The sequence below is a fragment of the Rhopilema esculentum genome, chromosome 4, assembly GCF_057945365.1.
Source record: "Rhopilema esculentum isolate cy_ngs chromosome 4, ASM5794536v1, whole genome shotgun sequence".
Taxonomy (NCBI): domain Eukaryota; kingdom Metazoa; phylum Cnidaria; class Scyphozoa; order Rhizostomeae; family Rhizostomatidae; genus Rhopilema; species Rhopilema esculentum.
Genome location: NC_142818.1, coordinates 12,960,825 through 12,977,481, shown reverse-complemented (window position 1 = coordinate 12,977,481; position 16,657 = coordinate 12,960,825). Strand labels below are relative to the sequence as shown.

The window sequence follows — 16,657 nt, the reverse complement described above, 5'->3', positions numbered from 1 at the left end:
CTGATATTTTGAAGTGCCAGAAAACCAACTCTTGCTATGAGAAACAGTTACCCACTGTTTATCACAAAAACTTCTTGAAAAAGTATTTTGTGTTTATATTTTATAAAAAGCGTTTATCAGAGCTATCAATATTGGTATTTCATCGGACATTAGACAGGACATCACATAAAGGAAATTCAGGACATTAGCTATGAAATTTAAATTTATGATTTGCAAATTGAAACTACATTCAAAGTTTATGTCAGTAATGTTTGCGCAAAGTTTTTCATATTTTTTTTGTCCAGAGTAATAATCGTTTCTTACAAGCATCTTTCAATGTAGGTATTGGAAACGGGGACCATGATTATCTTAAAAAAGGGGGTCTTGCAGATCATTCATTTTTATAATATTGCATTAATATTTCCAGGAAATCAATAGCAATCAATTAAACAAAATGAATTATTTACCAATCAAGTACAATAACATGTTTTAGTACTATTATGCAAGTATTAGAAGTTCCATAATCCTGTCTCTGTTTGGATAACGTCAATTAGAGCTTGTACTTAGAGAGTATTGCGCATGCGATCCTGCTTGTTTAAAGACATCTAGTTTGTGCTTTTGCTATTCGAACAAACATCAATGAACATGAAATGATTCACTCGAAAGCGTCGATCACTCTCCACTGACTCTGTTTTTCCATACAGCCGATAGAATTGCCCTACGGCACTTTGTATTGCCATGTATTATAATCAGAGAGTTTAGAACACTTGCGCTAAACATAATTACTGCAGACCATTCATATAATGCGCTTATCACCAAACCTGGATCCTGGTTGAGTTTCATTCTATAATAGGTCCAAATCACATTCGTTATTATGAATGGAAGATAGCAGATGAGATATGTTGCCAAAACCAAGTGGATTGTCTTCACCGCCGACAGCTCTTTATCATATTTTATTGTGTTTATTCCGAGGTTATTGGCATTTTGCAATCGTAACAAGGTACTTTTCTGGTGCTCTTTCAGAATTCTCATTGTTCTTTTGTTTAAACAAATTAAAGATAACAACAAAGAAATGTTACCTATCGTGACTACTAGCTGCACGTAGAAAAATGTTTGAGTGACGCAAAATATGGCAAATGAAAGCGCCAACAGTAAGCAAATCATTATGATGATTCTTAATCGAAACCCGTTCATCAGCGTCTGGTATTGAGTTGGCTTCGCCACGTGGAGGTATCGATCAGCGGAGATGCAAATCATCATTAACACTGAAATGTATTCGCAAAATAATATAATAAATTCAAATATTTTCATAATGAGACATTTCTGTTGGTCACCCAGGATAAAGAAAACTCCAATTGTTGGTAACGCGGAGAGACCCAAACACAGGTCGAAAAATGTCATTACCAAAATATATTTATGCGAAAGGCTCCGAAATAGTTTTGATTTATACAGAGCAAAAATCAGAAGAATATTGCTTACAATATTAAAAAAGGCCAATAGTATTGATATTAACCCAATTGCAAATTCGTTAACTCCGCCAGTAACCATTGGCATCTGCATCAAGCAAACAGCAACTCCGTCCTTATCGATCTTCATGCTTCTATCGATAATTTTTCTTCTGACGAGAAAGTGAAGTTTCTTTCGTTCTTGTCTGCTCCTGTCCAATGTGAGATATTTTTCTATTTTTCGATCTCAAAAGCATTGACCTATAATTCTCGTGTTAATGTAATTAAATTATATGTCAAACACGATTTGTTTTTACCTTTCAATTTTTATCCTTGAATTGCTCATTTCATTCACATAAAAAGCAAATTAGCTCGGCGAAGGCAATGAAAACCATAGAAAAGTCAGCAAAAAACATGAAATTTTATTGAATAATTGTAAATAATGATAACGAGACGTTGTGATTGAAATGCTGAAATTTCTGCGCTTTATTTGCCGACATTTTGCGGTGGTAATAATTTGCAAATTTTATCAGCAAATATTACTGCAAAATCTGTGTTTATCAGTTGGCAGTGAAATAATTTTGATTATTTTGGAATAATTAAATTTAAAATTAAAACTTCCATCTGCTTTTTCAGTGTTAAAGTCCTTGGTGTATGTTTTGAGTTAGAATTGTTAAAATCCTGTCTTCGTCATAAAACGTTTGTCTTTCAACAAATCTTTTCTTACTTAAGCCAGTATTTTTCAAATAACATTAACATATACTGTTTTATTATTATCTTTATAATGTTTCCAAAATGTTTTTTCTCTATTTTGAAAATATCGAATTTTTTTGGATCCCTCTTCTGCTGGCACTTCTTTAAGAAAATCATTTTAGCGTCAAGAATTCATTTTTGTTTAAGAAACTTAAAATATCTATATTTTTAAATTGTTTTTTTCAAATTCTTTCCAAAACATTTTTGAACCGCCTTCTTTGAATTTTGCCCTTGAATTCTCATGGTGATATTTTGCAGAAATGTGCATGAGACGTTGTTGATCCCAATAGCGGTTTTTTCGTTCTTATGTCTATCTACATACGCCATTGGTAACATTCTCTATAGGCAAGCGGCATTGATTGGTCAACCTCAACAGTCTTATGCTCGTGTTTCTGATTGGCCTATTTCGATCCACAACTGGGTATATATATTTCCTAGCGTAGAGTTTTCAATCTATGTTCTGACGTTTTAAACTCCGAAGAGTGTCGGACGAAAACCTTTAGTTTACTCAAATGTTTGCTTTTTTCAAAGCCATTTTCAAGGCCGTTGATCTAAGGAATTTTAACAACAAATAATTCATTAAAAATTGTCCTTTTGAAATTCAAGAACACGTCCCTAAATTAGGTCTTTAATTCAAAACACCCAAACGCCTGATTTTCGTAGGTATTGTGAAATCAAAGACCAAGTAACAGAAAAGGCCGGAGGCCCATTGCAGTAACCCCCGTCCCCCAATCAAAATTAGTGGAATAAGTAAAATGCGTTTTTGTGAAAAATGGATATGGTTACACTCATTTATCAGGGCTGGCCCTCCAAACAAAAAATCTTGCCTCGGTACTTGTGTGTAATGAGAACAAAATTGAGAGCATAAACAAAGAACAGAAACGAAAGATAATGAGTAAAAAAAGGATACTCTAAAAAATTGAACTTATGTATGTATAAAAAATGTGTTATTAGCCAATTTCAAAATGAACTCATTATTAAAATGCGTTGTGTTTATCGAACCAATATTAAAAATACGAAACCGAAAATTGATGATGAATATATATATTTGACATTGTCTAATATTCAAAGAGGTCTGTATATGTTTTCTTTATTTGTTATAGGAAATATCAAAGGCTAACATTAAAAAAGCTATTGAAAAGTACAGTTTTGCTTAGAAGAAATTAAAACGCAGAAAAGTTTGGAAAGATCTTTGAAGTTTCTCAAAAAAGATTTCTAGACAAAAAGCGACATCAAAACTTGTGGCTCTGGCAGCCTTGGAAAGAAATCAAGGCCTAAATTACTTCATAGTAACATAGATATGAAGAAAACTACAACCGCAAAAGCTGTCATCGTTGCTGCAGTATTGGTAGATGCCGATGATGGCTGTGGACTCGGACTGGCGGATGGCTGCGGACTTTGGCTGGAGGATGGCTGCGGATTTAGACTGGCGGACGGCTGTGGACTCGGACTTGCTGACGGCTGCGGACTCGGCGGCGGACTTGGACTCGCAAACATGATGCGGTCCTCTTCGCCAATGATTACAGGTGACTCAGTTTTGATGTAATCGGCGACCATTGTAGATGCTACGTTTCCAGGATGACGTTTAATTATATGATTCACGAATACCTGATAGTTGTCTCCACCATCGGCAATAAATGAAGATAATATCACCTAGAAAGAGATGAAGTATAAGAAAGAAGGCAAAGATTGTTAAATTTATCCGAAGCTGTGACCAGGCACGAATACGAACAAACATGAAGATAAAACGTTAATTGAACAAAACCAGGCCTAATACAACGGCTAACATATTCGAGTGTAAAAGCAGCGTGGTAAGTAAGTTATCAAAAGAGTTCATTGTCCAATAAGATTAAACATAACGTAACACGTGACTACAGCAAGCATAAGATGATAATAATCATATATTCTAATACTCCCACTTGATGATTATAATCTATGAATATTAATGTCCAGATACGTAGCAAACATTAAGTAAATTACGAAATTTTTGAAAGGATACTTTAGGCAGTCCTTTAGTCATAATGTCAGCTACCATTTTGTTGGTTGGACAATACGTCACTGAAATATCCTTTGACTCAATCTTTTCCCGGATGAAATGGTATGTAACATCAATGTGCTTCGTTCTGCTGTGAAACTTTGGGTTCTTAGAGAGTTCAATTGCTCCTTGATTATCTTCCAATATACTTGTTGGTGAACTGAGATTGTGTCCAAGATCAGATAGCAGGCGACGCAACCATATAGCTTCTTGAGCAGCAAGTGAAAGGGCAACATACTCAGCTTCTGTTGTAGACTTTGCTACAGTGGCTTGTTTCTTACTGCACCAGCTGACTGTAGAGTTTCCAATTTGAAAAACATACCCTGAAGTTGAATGGCGAGTGTCAGGATCTCCAGCCCAATCCGCATCAGAGAATCCAAGTATCTCAAGGTCTTCTCCAACTGCAGAAAGCTTTAAACCAAAATTTATGGTTCCCTTCAAATATCGTAAAATGCGTTTTATTCCCATCCAGTGGTCTTTACTTGGTTTAGACATGAATCTGGATAAAATGCTGACTGCAATAGCAATATCTGGTCTTGTAGCAGTAGATAAGTATGTCAAGCATCCAATAGCCTGTTGGTATAAAGATTGATTAAAGGGCTCATCATCTTCAGAAATTCTTTCAAATCTTTTCCCAGGCTCTATTGGGGTTGATACAGGTTTACAATCCTCCATCTTGAATCTCTTTAGAACATCATCTGTGTATCTTGGCTGGCTGACAAACATAGTTTGGTTTCTCTTGTATCTTGTGATAGACATCCCTAGAATGTATTGAACTTCACCTTGATCAACAATTTCGAATCTTTGACATAATAACTCTTTCTCTGACTTTAGGAAATTGGTATCATTCGATATACACAGTATATCATCCACATAGATAGCTAGGATACAAAGGTTGACTTTTCCATCTGTGGTCTCAACTTTCTTGATGTAGATACAGTTATCTGCTGTGTTCTTCTTGTATCCAGAGGAGATCAGGAAGCTGTCAAGAGTGTTGTTCCAACAGCGGGCAGACTGTTTAAGGCCATAAATACTACGTTTCAGCTTGCAAACATGATTTGGTTTGCTTTGATCAACGAAACCTTCAGGCTGAGACATGTAAATGTCACAGTCAATTGTGCCATTTAAAAAGGCAGTCTTGACATCCATTTGATGCACTTCAAAGTTGTAAGCATTGGCAAGAGTTAGCAATGTCCTTATTGCTGAATACTTTGCGACTGGTGCAAACACTTCTTCGTAGTCAATGCCATGGGTTTGTGAATAGCCTTGAGCTACAAGTCGGGCTTTAAATTTATCTAAACTTCCATCTTCATTTCTTTTCACTTTTAAAACCCATTTTGAACCTAGAACTTTCTGGTTAGCCGGTGGTGGAACCAGATCCCAGGTATCATTCTTGATCAATGAATTGTATTCTGAATTCATTGCACCTTTCCATTGAGTTGAATGTTCACTGTTCAATGCCTCTTTTATTGTTCTTGGCTCATTATTTTCCCTCACAATTGGATCTGTCATAAGGCATTCATCAGTGCGAAATCTTGCAGGAACCTTTGTCTGTCTTTTAGGTTCCAGATTCCTAACTTGCTCCATAAAATGTTCCTCATACGTTGCTCCCACTGGTTGAACATTTCTTGCAAGTTCCTCAGCTAGTTCATGCTGATCTTCAGTAGTAGGTTCAGTAGTATCATCTGCGACTTCATCATCATCTTCAACATTGTTGAATTCATAAAAAACAATTTCTTTGTCTTGTTTTGATTCATTGAAGTCATGGAATTTATCTTCAAAAAATAATACATTTCGGCTTCTCATAAAACGCTTAGAGTTCAAATCAATTAGTTTGTAGCCTTTCGTTCCTTCTGGGTATCCGACAAAAATTGCCTGTAGAGCCTTCTGATCAAGTTTACGCCGCTGACTTTCAGGAACATGCACAAAAGTTAAGCAGCCAAAGACTCTTAGATTTGAGACATCTGGTTTCTTTTTGAACCAACATTCGTAAGGTGTTTTCTCCTTCAAAGCTGCAGTTGGACTTCTGTTGTGGAGGTACACTGCTGTACTCACTGCTTCTGCCCAATATTGTTGTGGCAATTTAGCATGAGATAGCATTGAACGTGCAGCTTCAATAATAGTGCGGTTCAGTCTTTCTGCAACACCATTTTGTTCTGGACAGTATGGATTTGTCAGCTCGTGAATTATTCCTCTCTCCTTGCAAAATTCAGTAAAGGCCTTTGAAGTATATTCACCTCCATTATCAGTCCTAAGTGCTTTCACTTTACATCCTGTCTGATTTGCAACTAAAGTCACAAATTCTTTGAACTTGGTTAATACTTCATCTTTTGATTTAATGAAATATACAAATGCATATCTGGAGCAGTCATCAATGAATGTTAAAATATATCTGCTTCCCCCAAGTGATTCGACATTTATTGGTCCACAGACATCACTGTGAATTGTTTCCAATAGTTCTGTTGCTCTATGTGCACTCTTCTTTGGAAAAGGAATTCTTGACATTTTTCCTAATGCACATGCTTCACACTGACCATCAAACATTGTATCAGAATGTTCAAGTCCTTCTACAAGCTGTTTATTTATCAATTGATTCAAGTATACATGGTTCAAATGCCCATATCTGCAGTGCCATCTTCTCATTGTTCCTTTATTGGGCACATCTGTAAGACTCGCAAATTCTGGAGAATTCACACGATAGAGCTTTCTATCAATAATATAGCCTAAAGTGAGCTTCAGGCCATCTTTCGACACAGTACATTTATCCTTGTCAAATGTAACTGTGGCACCCATCTGTGCCATTGCAGGCACTGAAATCAAATTCTTAGCCAATTCTGGAACATATAGAGTGTTTTGTAATACTAGCACTGCTGAATTTTCTCCATCACAACAGGTAAGTTTTACTTTACCCTCGCCATATGCAAAAATAACTGTGTCATCGCCAAGATGTATTTCCATTGGTTTCTTATATCCAACAAAATCAAGTAAAATGCCTTTCTCATATGTCATATGTTTGGATGCAGCACTATCAATATACCATCCATCAGATAGCTCACCTTTTGTAGAAGAAATAAGTCCCATTTCTTGAAAATCAATTGACTGGATCACTTTGGCATTATTTGCAGCCTCTTGTGGGTGCTTCTCTTCCACAATATGTGAATATGCTGTTTTTCTTTTATTTAGGGGACAATTCTTGACAATATGTCCGAATTCCTGGCATTTGAAACATCTAGGCCCTTTTAAGTCTTCGTGTCGGCCATGTTGATTTCGTTGTTGTTGTCGTGGTTCACGTGGTCCTCCTCTTCGCGAGTGAGAATCACCTCGAAATATAGCACCATTTCCACGAGAATATCTTTCACGGTTGGAAAGAAACAAAGCATCGTTCCCTGAATTATTTTGCTTCTCATTCTTATCCTTACGCTTCATAAATTCCTCAATAAGCGATCCTTTGATATTATCCCAGTCGAGATCCTCAATATTTCTTGCGTTAAGGCTTGAGATAAAATTTTCGTATGAATCTGGAAGGCTTCCGAGGACAAAAGTGGCAAATTTTCTTGGTGAAATGTCCTCCTTTAATTCTCGTAATTGCTCAGCCAAGGACGTCATGTACGTAACATGTTCCATTAAATCTTCGCCTTCTTTCATACTTGCGGCATAAAATTTCCGATTTAGACGAACGACCTGCGCGACTGAAATAAATTCAAATTGCTGCTGTAAAGTGTTCCATGCAATGCTCGGGCTTGTTGTGGCATAATATGTACCTGCAGATTTTTAGAAACACTTAAAGCAATCAAGGAATATGCCTTGTCCGATCGAAGTCGAAAAGCATTCCTTACGGCAACAGATTCATCACTTCCTGGGATTTCCTCTGTGCCCAGGGCAAAACCCCATAATCCACGTTCCATCAACACAAGTTTCATGTTGTATTTCCAGCTTTGATAGTTTGTACCGTCAAGAGGTTCAATTTTCGTAATTTCGGCCATCTTTCCTTGATTCTTGACACGACCACGTTCCTTCTCGACAAATATTCTAAAGTTTACCCACGTCGAAGAGACAAACGAACGTCACATATCTACCGCCGATTTACACCGTTATTCCAGCAAATAACTAGGCCGAGAAGCGCTCCCTGGGCCCATAACCTGTTAAATTTATCCGAAGCTGTGACCAGGCACGAATACGAACAAACATGAAGATAAAACGTTAATTGAACAAAACCAGGCCTAATACAACGGCTAACATATTCGAGTGTAAAAGCAGCGTGGTAAGTAAGTTATCAAAAGAGTTCATTGTCCAATAAGATTAAACATAACGTAACACGTGACTACAGCAAGCATAAGATGATAATAATCATATATTCTAATAAAGATGGGTCTTGCTGGAGAGTAGAGGAGATTTGGGAAGGTTTTGTTGGGAGACGGTTGTTAAAGGAAGGTTATTTGAAGGGAATATTATAATGGCAATCAAAATGCTGTAAATTTTCTCCTTTTTCAATCAAAAGCGGAGATTTAACATTTAACTTTTGCTAGTATTTTTATTTTGTAACTAACGTATTTCCAAAAAGAAAAATTGATGAATTTGAGTGTTAAGTGTTAAAAGTACCTTGTAAACTGTTGTCTTATTGATTGGCTCATATTTTGGCACCCTGCATTGGGCGCATCTCACACGGCATCCAGCAACTCTGCTTCCTTCTGGCTTACTCATGTCATAGGTAACACGAATACCTGGATGAATAAACGCTCATGTTAATTTACTTCTTATGTAAGGCTTTTGCCGTCGCTACGGGGGTATCAGGGGTGTTACCCCTCTTATCAGCCCTAAGAGGGGGATCCTCATCATTGTCAAATTGTAATGGGAAGTCTAGCAATAAGCAAACTGAGTAAGGTCATAAAGGATAGAAACACTGCAACAACAACAAAAATCAGAATAGTGAAGGCGATCGTACACCCGTGAAAGTAGGAATACCCAAAGAACAGAACGAAAGATAAAAAAGGCTTCGAGATATGCTGTTTACTTCGAGCTCTGAGTGTGTTGTGGACACAGCAAAAATAAACAAGTCTAAAACCAAACACATCTGGCCAGAAGCAACTTCGAAGCAATGATTGTCAAGCAACGTTTATCATACTTTGGCGTTGGAGTGAGGGCAGAAGACTAGAAAAACATTCATGCTAGGTAGAGCGGGAGGAAGTAGATCGTTTGAAGGCATTATAGAAGGGACCCTGATGATATTGTGGGAGCCGATAAAAGCTGTACAAGATCGGCATTGTTTGATACATTGTTTGAGACAAGTGATCCATCAAGTCACCAAGACTCGGCTTATACTCAATTAATTCCTAACGACAACTGGAAGCTTTTGAAGACTTTCCCGAAAACAGACTTTGATATGCAAGCTATTACTACCACACTAGAGAGGACAGAGTTTGAAATAATAACTAGCGTGATCACATAGGAGCCACGACCTTCTGCATCGAATTTACATTACCTGAAACTTGTAAAAATTTGCCACTGGGAGAAGTAGGATTCCATTTGGTCACTCCAAATTCAAGAGCTTGTAGAATGTGCTCGCCTTTAATTTCAACAATATCGGCAGTGTTCCCAAATGGTAAAACGGACAGAAGAGTCCCATATGTTATAGTTTCTGAAACAGGAGGATAAATGTTTGCAATATGAGAAATGTTGGAGCTATAGAGAAATCTGTCTTCTTTTGACTGTTAGCAATTTAAATAATAAAATAACTCCCAATGAAATACGAGTTTTTGCCGTGGGCATTAATGCCACTATCATTGGCAGTCATAAAAATAATTTTTAAACGACAACTTATGTTTAGCAACATATTTTGCTTATTTTGACTTGAGTCCTTTTTTTGTCAGATAATTCTGCGCTAGAAATACTTCAGACCACATAATTTTAGGTGTTTCATATACATAGTATTTCCTTGCAAGAAGAGATTTTCGATTTACCTTGGAAGTTTAAATTGTTCGGGAGATGAATCATGGCCGTCTTCCAGACATGCACTAGCCCCCGTTTTGGGGTCGTTGCACATGCGCATTATCACTTGAAGCCTTGGCAGGAGGTTCAAGAATTGTGAGGTCGCAGACAGAACAGCTGTGCGAATACTGTTATGAATGCGCATGTGCTATGACCCCGCAACACTGATTGGTTTAAGACGGTATTGTTTCGAAACAAAGGACTGATAGTTTCGTCTCCCGAACAATAAACTGCTCAAATTTATGACACAGTTCTCCCGAGAAATAATTAAGAAAGACAACTCAAAATCTAGAAGGATTTTCATTATATTCTCACAAGATGAGACATTTATAGTGTAACTTTTATTGAACTAGTAAAAATCCTGAAACTATTTTCATAACCATTTGTAAGGTTATTTATCATACACAAATAATTACCGTTTGGTTTCTTATCGATCGACGTTCGTATTCCGCCGCCATTCCACAGAGCAATGCCTACATCTGCCCATTTCAATTCGTCCGGTTGCTTCGCGTTTGTGTGGACAAGAGCATCCAATACAAAATTTGCAAGATTGCATTCCTTGAGACGACAGGAAGTCCTTTCCCCATCTAGAAAGACGTGTGTTTTTCCCAAGGAAACCTGCGATGAAATATCCAAGAATTTATGAGTTTGTCCTTGCAGCGGAGAGGCGATCTAATTCGGGAGCGGAATCATGCCCGTCTTCCAGACATGCACTAGCCCCCGTTTCAGGGTCATTGCACATGCGCATCATCACTTGAAGCCCTGGCGGGAAGTTTAAGGGTTGTGTAGTCAAAGGCAGAACCGTCATGTGAAGAATGTTATTTATGCGCATGTGCAATGACCCTGAGACACTGATTTTTTTAAGACGGTATCGTTTCGAAACAAAGGACTAAAGGTTTTATCTCCCAAACAAGATCTGCTTTAAAAAAGCGTGTAAGTTGGTTGTGTTTTAACGTACGCATGCGCCTAGTGCAGGGCTCGCGCCACAGGGGGCCAGAGGCTTATGACCTCCCACTTTTTCACTATGAAAATAATTCAAATCAGCTAAAACTATTTACAAAGATTAATCTATAAATTACAACAAAACATATTGAGCCAAGGTTCAAAAGTACAACAGCGTCAACAAAATTATTTGCCACAACGGGAGCGGGGGTGAGTTGTTAAGAGGAAACTTTCTTCCTGGCCCCTCCAGTTTAGAATCAGTGTCGTGGGCCTTGTAGAGGTATCACTTTTGAATGGTGAGATAGATTGCCGATGGCAACTTAAAGACGGACTGTGCAAGAAATGGCTGTACTGACAAAAAGGAGAGAAGAAGAAGACAAAGAAGAAGAAGAAGACATCGTTGATTAAGCTGCATCTTAGAAATCTTCTTGTGCTGGCAAGTTCCTCGTTAAAAAAGTCACTACCGTTCACATCAATATAATCCTATTTCAATACCCTACCTCGGAAAAATTCCTTACAACACCTGCCATGCCCTCCACTTTCTTAAGCAACGCTGGGTTCTGTGCATATGACCCATCTAGAAGGATTGGGTTACCGTTGTACGAGATCAACTCTCCGTTATCATCAAATCGTAGCTTTAGGTTCCCAAGATACTTTCCAAATGTGAAATCCTGCACGACTGGGATTTTCTTCGCTGGTTTAGAAGTTGGATTTACGATAAGCGGGTAGTTTCCGTAAGGTTTCTCGTTCGAAGGAGGAGTTCCTACAAAGGATATCAAAATTAATGCAAGGGCTCCTGGGCAGCGGCAATCAATTATCGGTCTAGTCTCATACTAGATATTTGTATATGTGTGATATTGTGAGAATTAAATACTTAAACATAGCTAAACAATTATCGAGTCTTTGGCTACATGAGCAAAGGATTTGCTGGCGGAAGGAAAGCTGCGATATGAAAAACTCACTCCTATTAAGGTAAATGAAGATCAATGGCCTTTTTATCTTTAGTCAATGGTTTATTAGTAGAAAACAGGGCCGTAAATCCCGGGGGGGACGGGGGGGACTGGACCCCCCCAAAAATCTGGAGCAAAATGATTTTTTTATAAATTATCATCATTTTCTTTGAAAAAAACAAATCTCTGGTAGCCGGGTTTGAACCAAACTACGTTTTTCTGTGTTATTGCAACAAAACTCAGCCACTAAGTCATGGTGTCAAGTGCAAGATGACTAATGCTGATAGCCGTTATCTTTGTAAGCAGAGTGAATTTTATCTGTTTTTTATCGTTTTTTACCGTTTTATTTTTGAAAACAGAATATGAAATAAAAAGAAAGCAAACTGATATTTTATTTGACCTATTTACCAACTTATTTACGCATATTTCTATTATTTGTTTATTATTTGCTTTTATTTAGTAAATCACTTTCTGTATCATTAGAATGTATTCATTTTTGATCTGTAAACATGGTCTACTTAATACACTGAAAATAAGGAAGACGCACATTTCTGTTCAAGAAGCAAAATTCTACTAATCAATGCAACATCATCTCTACTTTCCCCAACGTCCGTCACTAGAGTTTAAGCATGGCTCTTCCCCTACACAATTTCGCCTAATAAACAATAATCTGTGTTCTTCTGAGAAACGTTGGATTTTTTATTCTGAGCGATCTAATATTTTATTGAATTTAGTCTGGGGGGTGCTTTTTTAGCCTTTCTAGAAGGTATAATTTCAAAAATTTTCTTTTGGTTGATATACCCTACTGACCCCCCCTGTTCACATGACAGATTTACGGCCCTGGTAGAAAACTTTGGCATTGTGTGTTACTGACTTAAAACTATGGTGCTAATGACACCCTTGTGCATTTCAATGCATTGCCACTTGCTTTTGGACATATTTGTTCATGTTTCTTTTACAAAAAAAAATCAATTCAATCAGTTCAATATTTGTCATTATTTTCTGTTTTTTTTTTCTACATTTCGGTAATATGGTACAGCCATCTTTCTCTTAAGTATATTTAATGTTCCTTTTACTATTTATATATTTACAAGATTTTTATACTTTAGATTTATTTCAGGGTCGAGTTGATTGATTTCAACTCATTGAACTGATGCGATTAAAAATTCTTTTAGAATTTCATTCGTAGCTAATTCCTCTTAAGTTTTTTGCTTTTGGAATGAGGAACATTTGGTATTTCTTGCCTTTTGCATTTCAAAATTTGCTGATGCAAGCGTATTCTCATTTTTGTATACGTATAATGGTCCTATAACAAACAGCTTTGAACAATTTTAAAAAAAAGATGTTAAAATGCACACATGCATCCTAGATCTTTCTGAATCTGCATATCATCTAAGTGAATGGCAATAAAAGTTGGTTTTGCTTGCAGACTAAACTACAAAGGATTGTTTAGAAAATCTTTCCTATCTTATTTTGATTTTCCTAAAATATATTCTCACCAGTGTACATAAACGTATTTGTGTGTCCGCCAACCACAACATCCACGTCTTCGACATTCTTTGCGATGTTTATATCAACATCTATCCCAGCATGCCCCACTGCAATGATAACTTTCACGCCTTGATTTTTCAGCCTCGCTGCTTCCGTCTTCACTGCCTCGACTTCATCAAGAAATTTGATCTTCCTTCCTGGTGACGAAAGCCTAACGAGCAAACAATTGAAGCATTCTTTTACATTCTTTTGAACATTCTTTTGCAGAAAATCAAAGCTTCTAAGAAAATGTACTCCTCAATAGTCGTTATTGTTGTAGTTGCTTAACATACACGTTGAAATATGGGATAGAAATTTGATTTGAATTGAATGAGATTTGAGAATAAATAGAATTAAGGCAGAAATGCACGACCAGTTTTTTTCTGTTAGTTTTTCCAAAAAACTTTTTTACATCCGTTTTTCATCAGTTTAACTGAAGGCGCGCGTGTTTACACGATCAGTTATAATTCTTCAGTTTTTCAGTTTAGCGACGCAACGTGCTGCAGCTGCAATTATTATTGACACAAACTCGGAACTAAAAAGGAGGAGAAAACAGAGGTCTACATAGGTAAATGTCGTGGGCGCATAAAGAATTCTGCACTTCAAAATCGAACAACCTAAGAGATTTAAATGAATTGCAGCATTGGACACTGAGGTTATTTGCAGAGTCGGGGATGAACTGCAACTGTATATATTTTTTCTGTCATCGAAAGGTTTTAGCCACTTAACCTTAATTACCTCTTTTTCTAACATCATAAGGGTTTTCATTAAATCTAATGAAATCCTTCTAATGGAAACTTCTACCAATTCAAATACTTTGAGCACATCCAAACTACAATCTTCGTTTATCAAGAACGTCGAGGTTCGATCGGCCGAATTGAAAGAACGTTGATTTTAGTGAAGTTGAAAGAACAACAATTAACCAAGCCTCGTATTATCCAAGAAATAAATGATGAGCCTCTGCAATGTAGGTAAAACTTTATTGAAGCAATGACACCCGCAGGATATCTTATATATACCGAAAAATGCGGTTAGCAGTTAAGCATATTGTTGTCGGGAAACCTACCCAGGCCCATGCGCAACTATGCAAAGATCTGATAAATTATTTGGATTGATAGAAATTGATAGTTCATTCATTTTTTCTTATTTTTTCGGGAGATGAATCATGCCCCTGTCTTCCTGACTTGCACTAGCCCCCGTTTCTGACGCGCATGCGTATTATCACTTGAAGCCATAGCAGGAAGTTCAAAACTTGTGTGGTCACAGGCAGAACTGTTGTGCGAATAATGTTATTAATGCGAATGTGCAATGACTCTGCAACACTGATTGGTTTAAGAAAGTATTGTTTCGAAACAAAAGACTAAAGGTTTCGTCTCCTGAACAATATATTGTCGGTTGCATTTAGCCTCATTTTATATTTATATAAAGTGGCCCAGATATCACGTAGGGGTGTAGGAATTCAAATTACATTTTAACCATTGTGTTTGTGATATGAGCCTCTGTATAGCATTTTCCTGTTATTGAAAGTAAGATTAATTGACGTATATATTTTGCTGTAACCTGATTGGCTAGTCACCGACAGGACGATTCAAAGTAGCTTAATTTTAAGGTGTGGGTTGAAATAACCCTGGGAGCTGGCGATTCGTAGTGTAATTGCTACAGTTGTCTTACCATGTTGTTTCCTTGATTATGTATCCAATGACACCCACCTTGATGCCACTCAGAGTAAAAACGTTACTCTTTTTATAGATTGTGTCTCTCTGTGGCCAAAGAGGCTCTTGGGATACATCCATATTGGCACAAACAAGCGAGAAATTTGCAGCTTTGACAAATGGAAGTAGGCCAGAAATGCGATTGTCGAACTCGTGGTTGCCAAACGCCTAAATCGGAGAAACAATGGCAAGTATCAATGATAAACTAAGGGATTCAGTGAAAATGTAAAACATTTTCTACGCAGATTTTCTTGCATCCACTTATTTCGTAAGACTAGTTAGTGCCTTATTCAAAACCGTTTGTCTCTAAAGCCAATAAGGTGTCTTTCCCCGAATTTAAAAAACGAATCATAATAATGCCATTTTCATCGGATGCCTTTGGGAACGTCTTTTCATGCTAGTCATTGAATCAGTTTGATCATGCGAGACAAATTACCATATACATGCTAATTGGCATCCTGGCTGGCACTTTTGTGTACAAATGAATAAAACTCAATTTGAAACCATAGGCTAAGGATAAAATTGTTGAACTTGTTTGTTAAAAGATTTTATTTTCCGACAATCAATTCTCCAACCTGAAAAAATGTAACTTCAAAATTGTAACTTCATCTGATTATTTCACCCTTTCCTAGAAATTGTGCTTTCCTCGGACGATCATCCCAATGAAAACGATGCCGTAATCATAACTAGCGGGCAACTAACACGTTAAATTGATTGTGAATAAATGTTTTAATGAAGCAGATGTTTAAGGTTTCTCACCATTGCATCGTATCCAAGATCATTCATGAAAGTGCTAGCCTCGAGGCCTTTGTAAACATTGAACCAGAGTGTTCCTTGGAACTGATCTCCACCATCTAAAAGCAAGACATTTTCATCCGCTTTTCGGATTTGATCAATCACTGTCTTCCGCCTTGCAACGCCACCAAAGCATTTGTTTATGGCTGCTTCTAGGTCGCTGCATTTTCCACCGTACTTGTTGGTCTGCTCGATTCTTGCATGAACATCGTTGGTGTGGAGGATTGTCAAGTTGAAATCAGCAAGCACGTGGCTTGAAAAAACGGTAAAAGCTGCAAGCGCCAACAAATGCATTTTCAGAGCCTTCCGAAGCCACAGCTTCAGTGCTGCCATGAACAATATAACATTTCCACCTACCACCTAAAAAGTTTCTACCTACGCACAGCCTACGCAGCAACTCAATTTTCTACCCACAATTCCCTACGAATTTTAAGAAAACCTATTTTTTACCTACGGAAGAGGTTCGGCGGTCTCTGTTTAAAGCTGTAGCTAGATGTTTGCGGCTGGGGCATCGTATGATGACAAAGACAA

At 37.3% G+C, this 16,657-nt stretch overlaps 1 protein-coding gene across 2 annotated transcripts; it reads right to left on the bottom strand.

The window, feature by feature from the left end:
* Positions 1–184: 184 nt before the first annotated feature.
* On the bottom strand, positions 185–16,601 carry LOC135691383 (snake venom 5'-nucleotidase). Of its 2 annotated transcripts, XM_089114291.1 has the most exons (9): positions 16,091–16,601; positions 15,291–15,499; positions 13,589–13,791; positions 11,640–11,902; positions 10,614–10,815; positions 9,692–9,847; positions 8,812–8,933; positions 3,630–3,830; positions 185–3,557 (listed from the first exon to the last, which is right to left on the bottom strand). In XM_089114291.1, the coding sequence occupies exons 1-9, from the start codon at positions 16,457–16,459 to the stop codon at positions 3,462–3,464; spliced, it is 1,821 nt and encodes a 606-aa protein (XP_088970417.1). In that variant the 5' UTR covers positions 16,460–16,601; the 3' UTR covers positions 185–3,461. The 2 variants fall into 2 exon arrangements, with proteins under 2 accessions (XP_088970417.1, XP_065065305.2); XM_065209233.2 differs by having other exon boundaries at positions 185–3,830; positions 16,091–16,596.
* Between the last annotated feature and the right edge of the window lie 56 nt (positions 16,602–16,657).

Excerpts from the sequence above, each read along its gene's own strand:
- LOC135691383 (XM_065209233.2), bottom strand. The coding sequence starts at position 16,459 with ATGGCAGCACTGAAGCTGTGGCTTCGGAAGGCTCTGAAAATGCATTTG. Across the intron at positions 13,792-15,290 it reads ATAATCAAGGAAACAACATG|GCTTTCGTCACCAGGAAGGA; the intron begins GTAAGACAACTG and ends TTTGCTCGTTAG. Across the intron at positions 8,934-9,691 it reads CAAATTTTTACAAGTTTCAG|GTATTCGTGTTACCTATGAC; the intron begins GTAATGTAAATT and ends TTATTCATCCAG.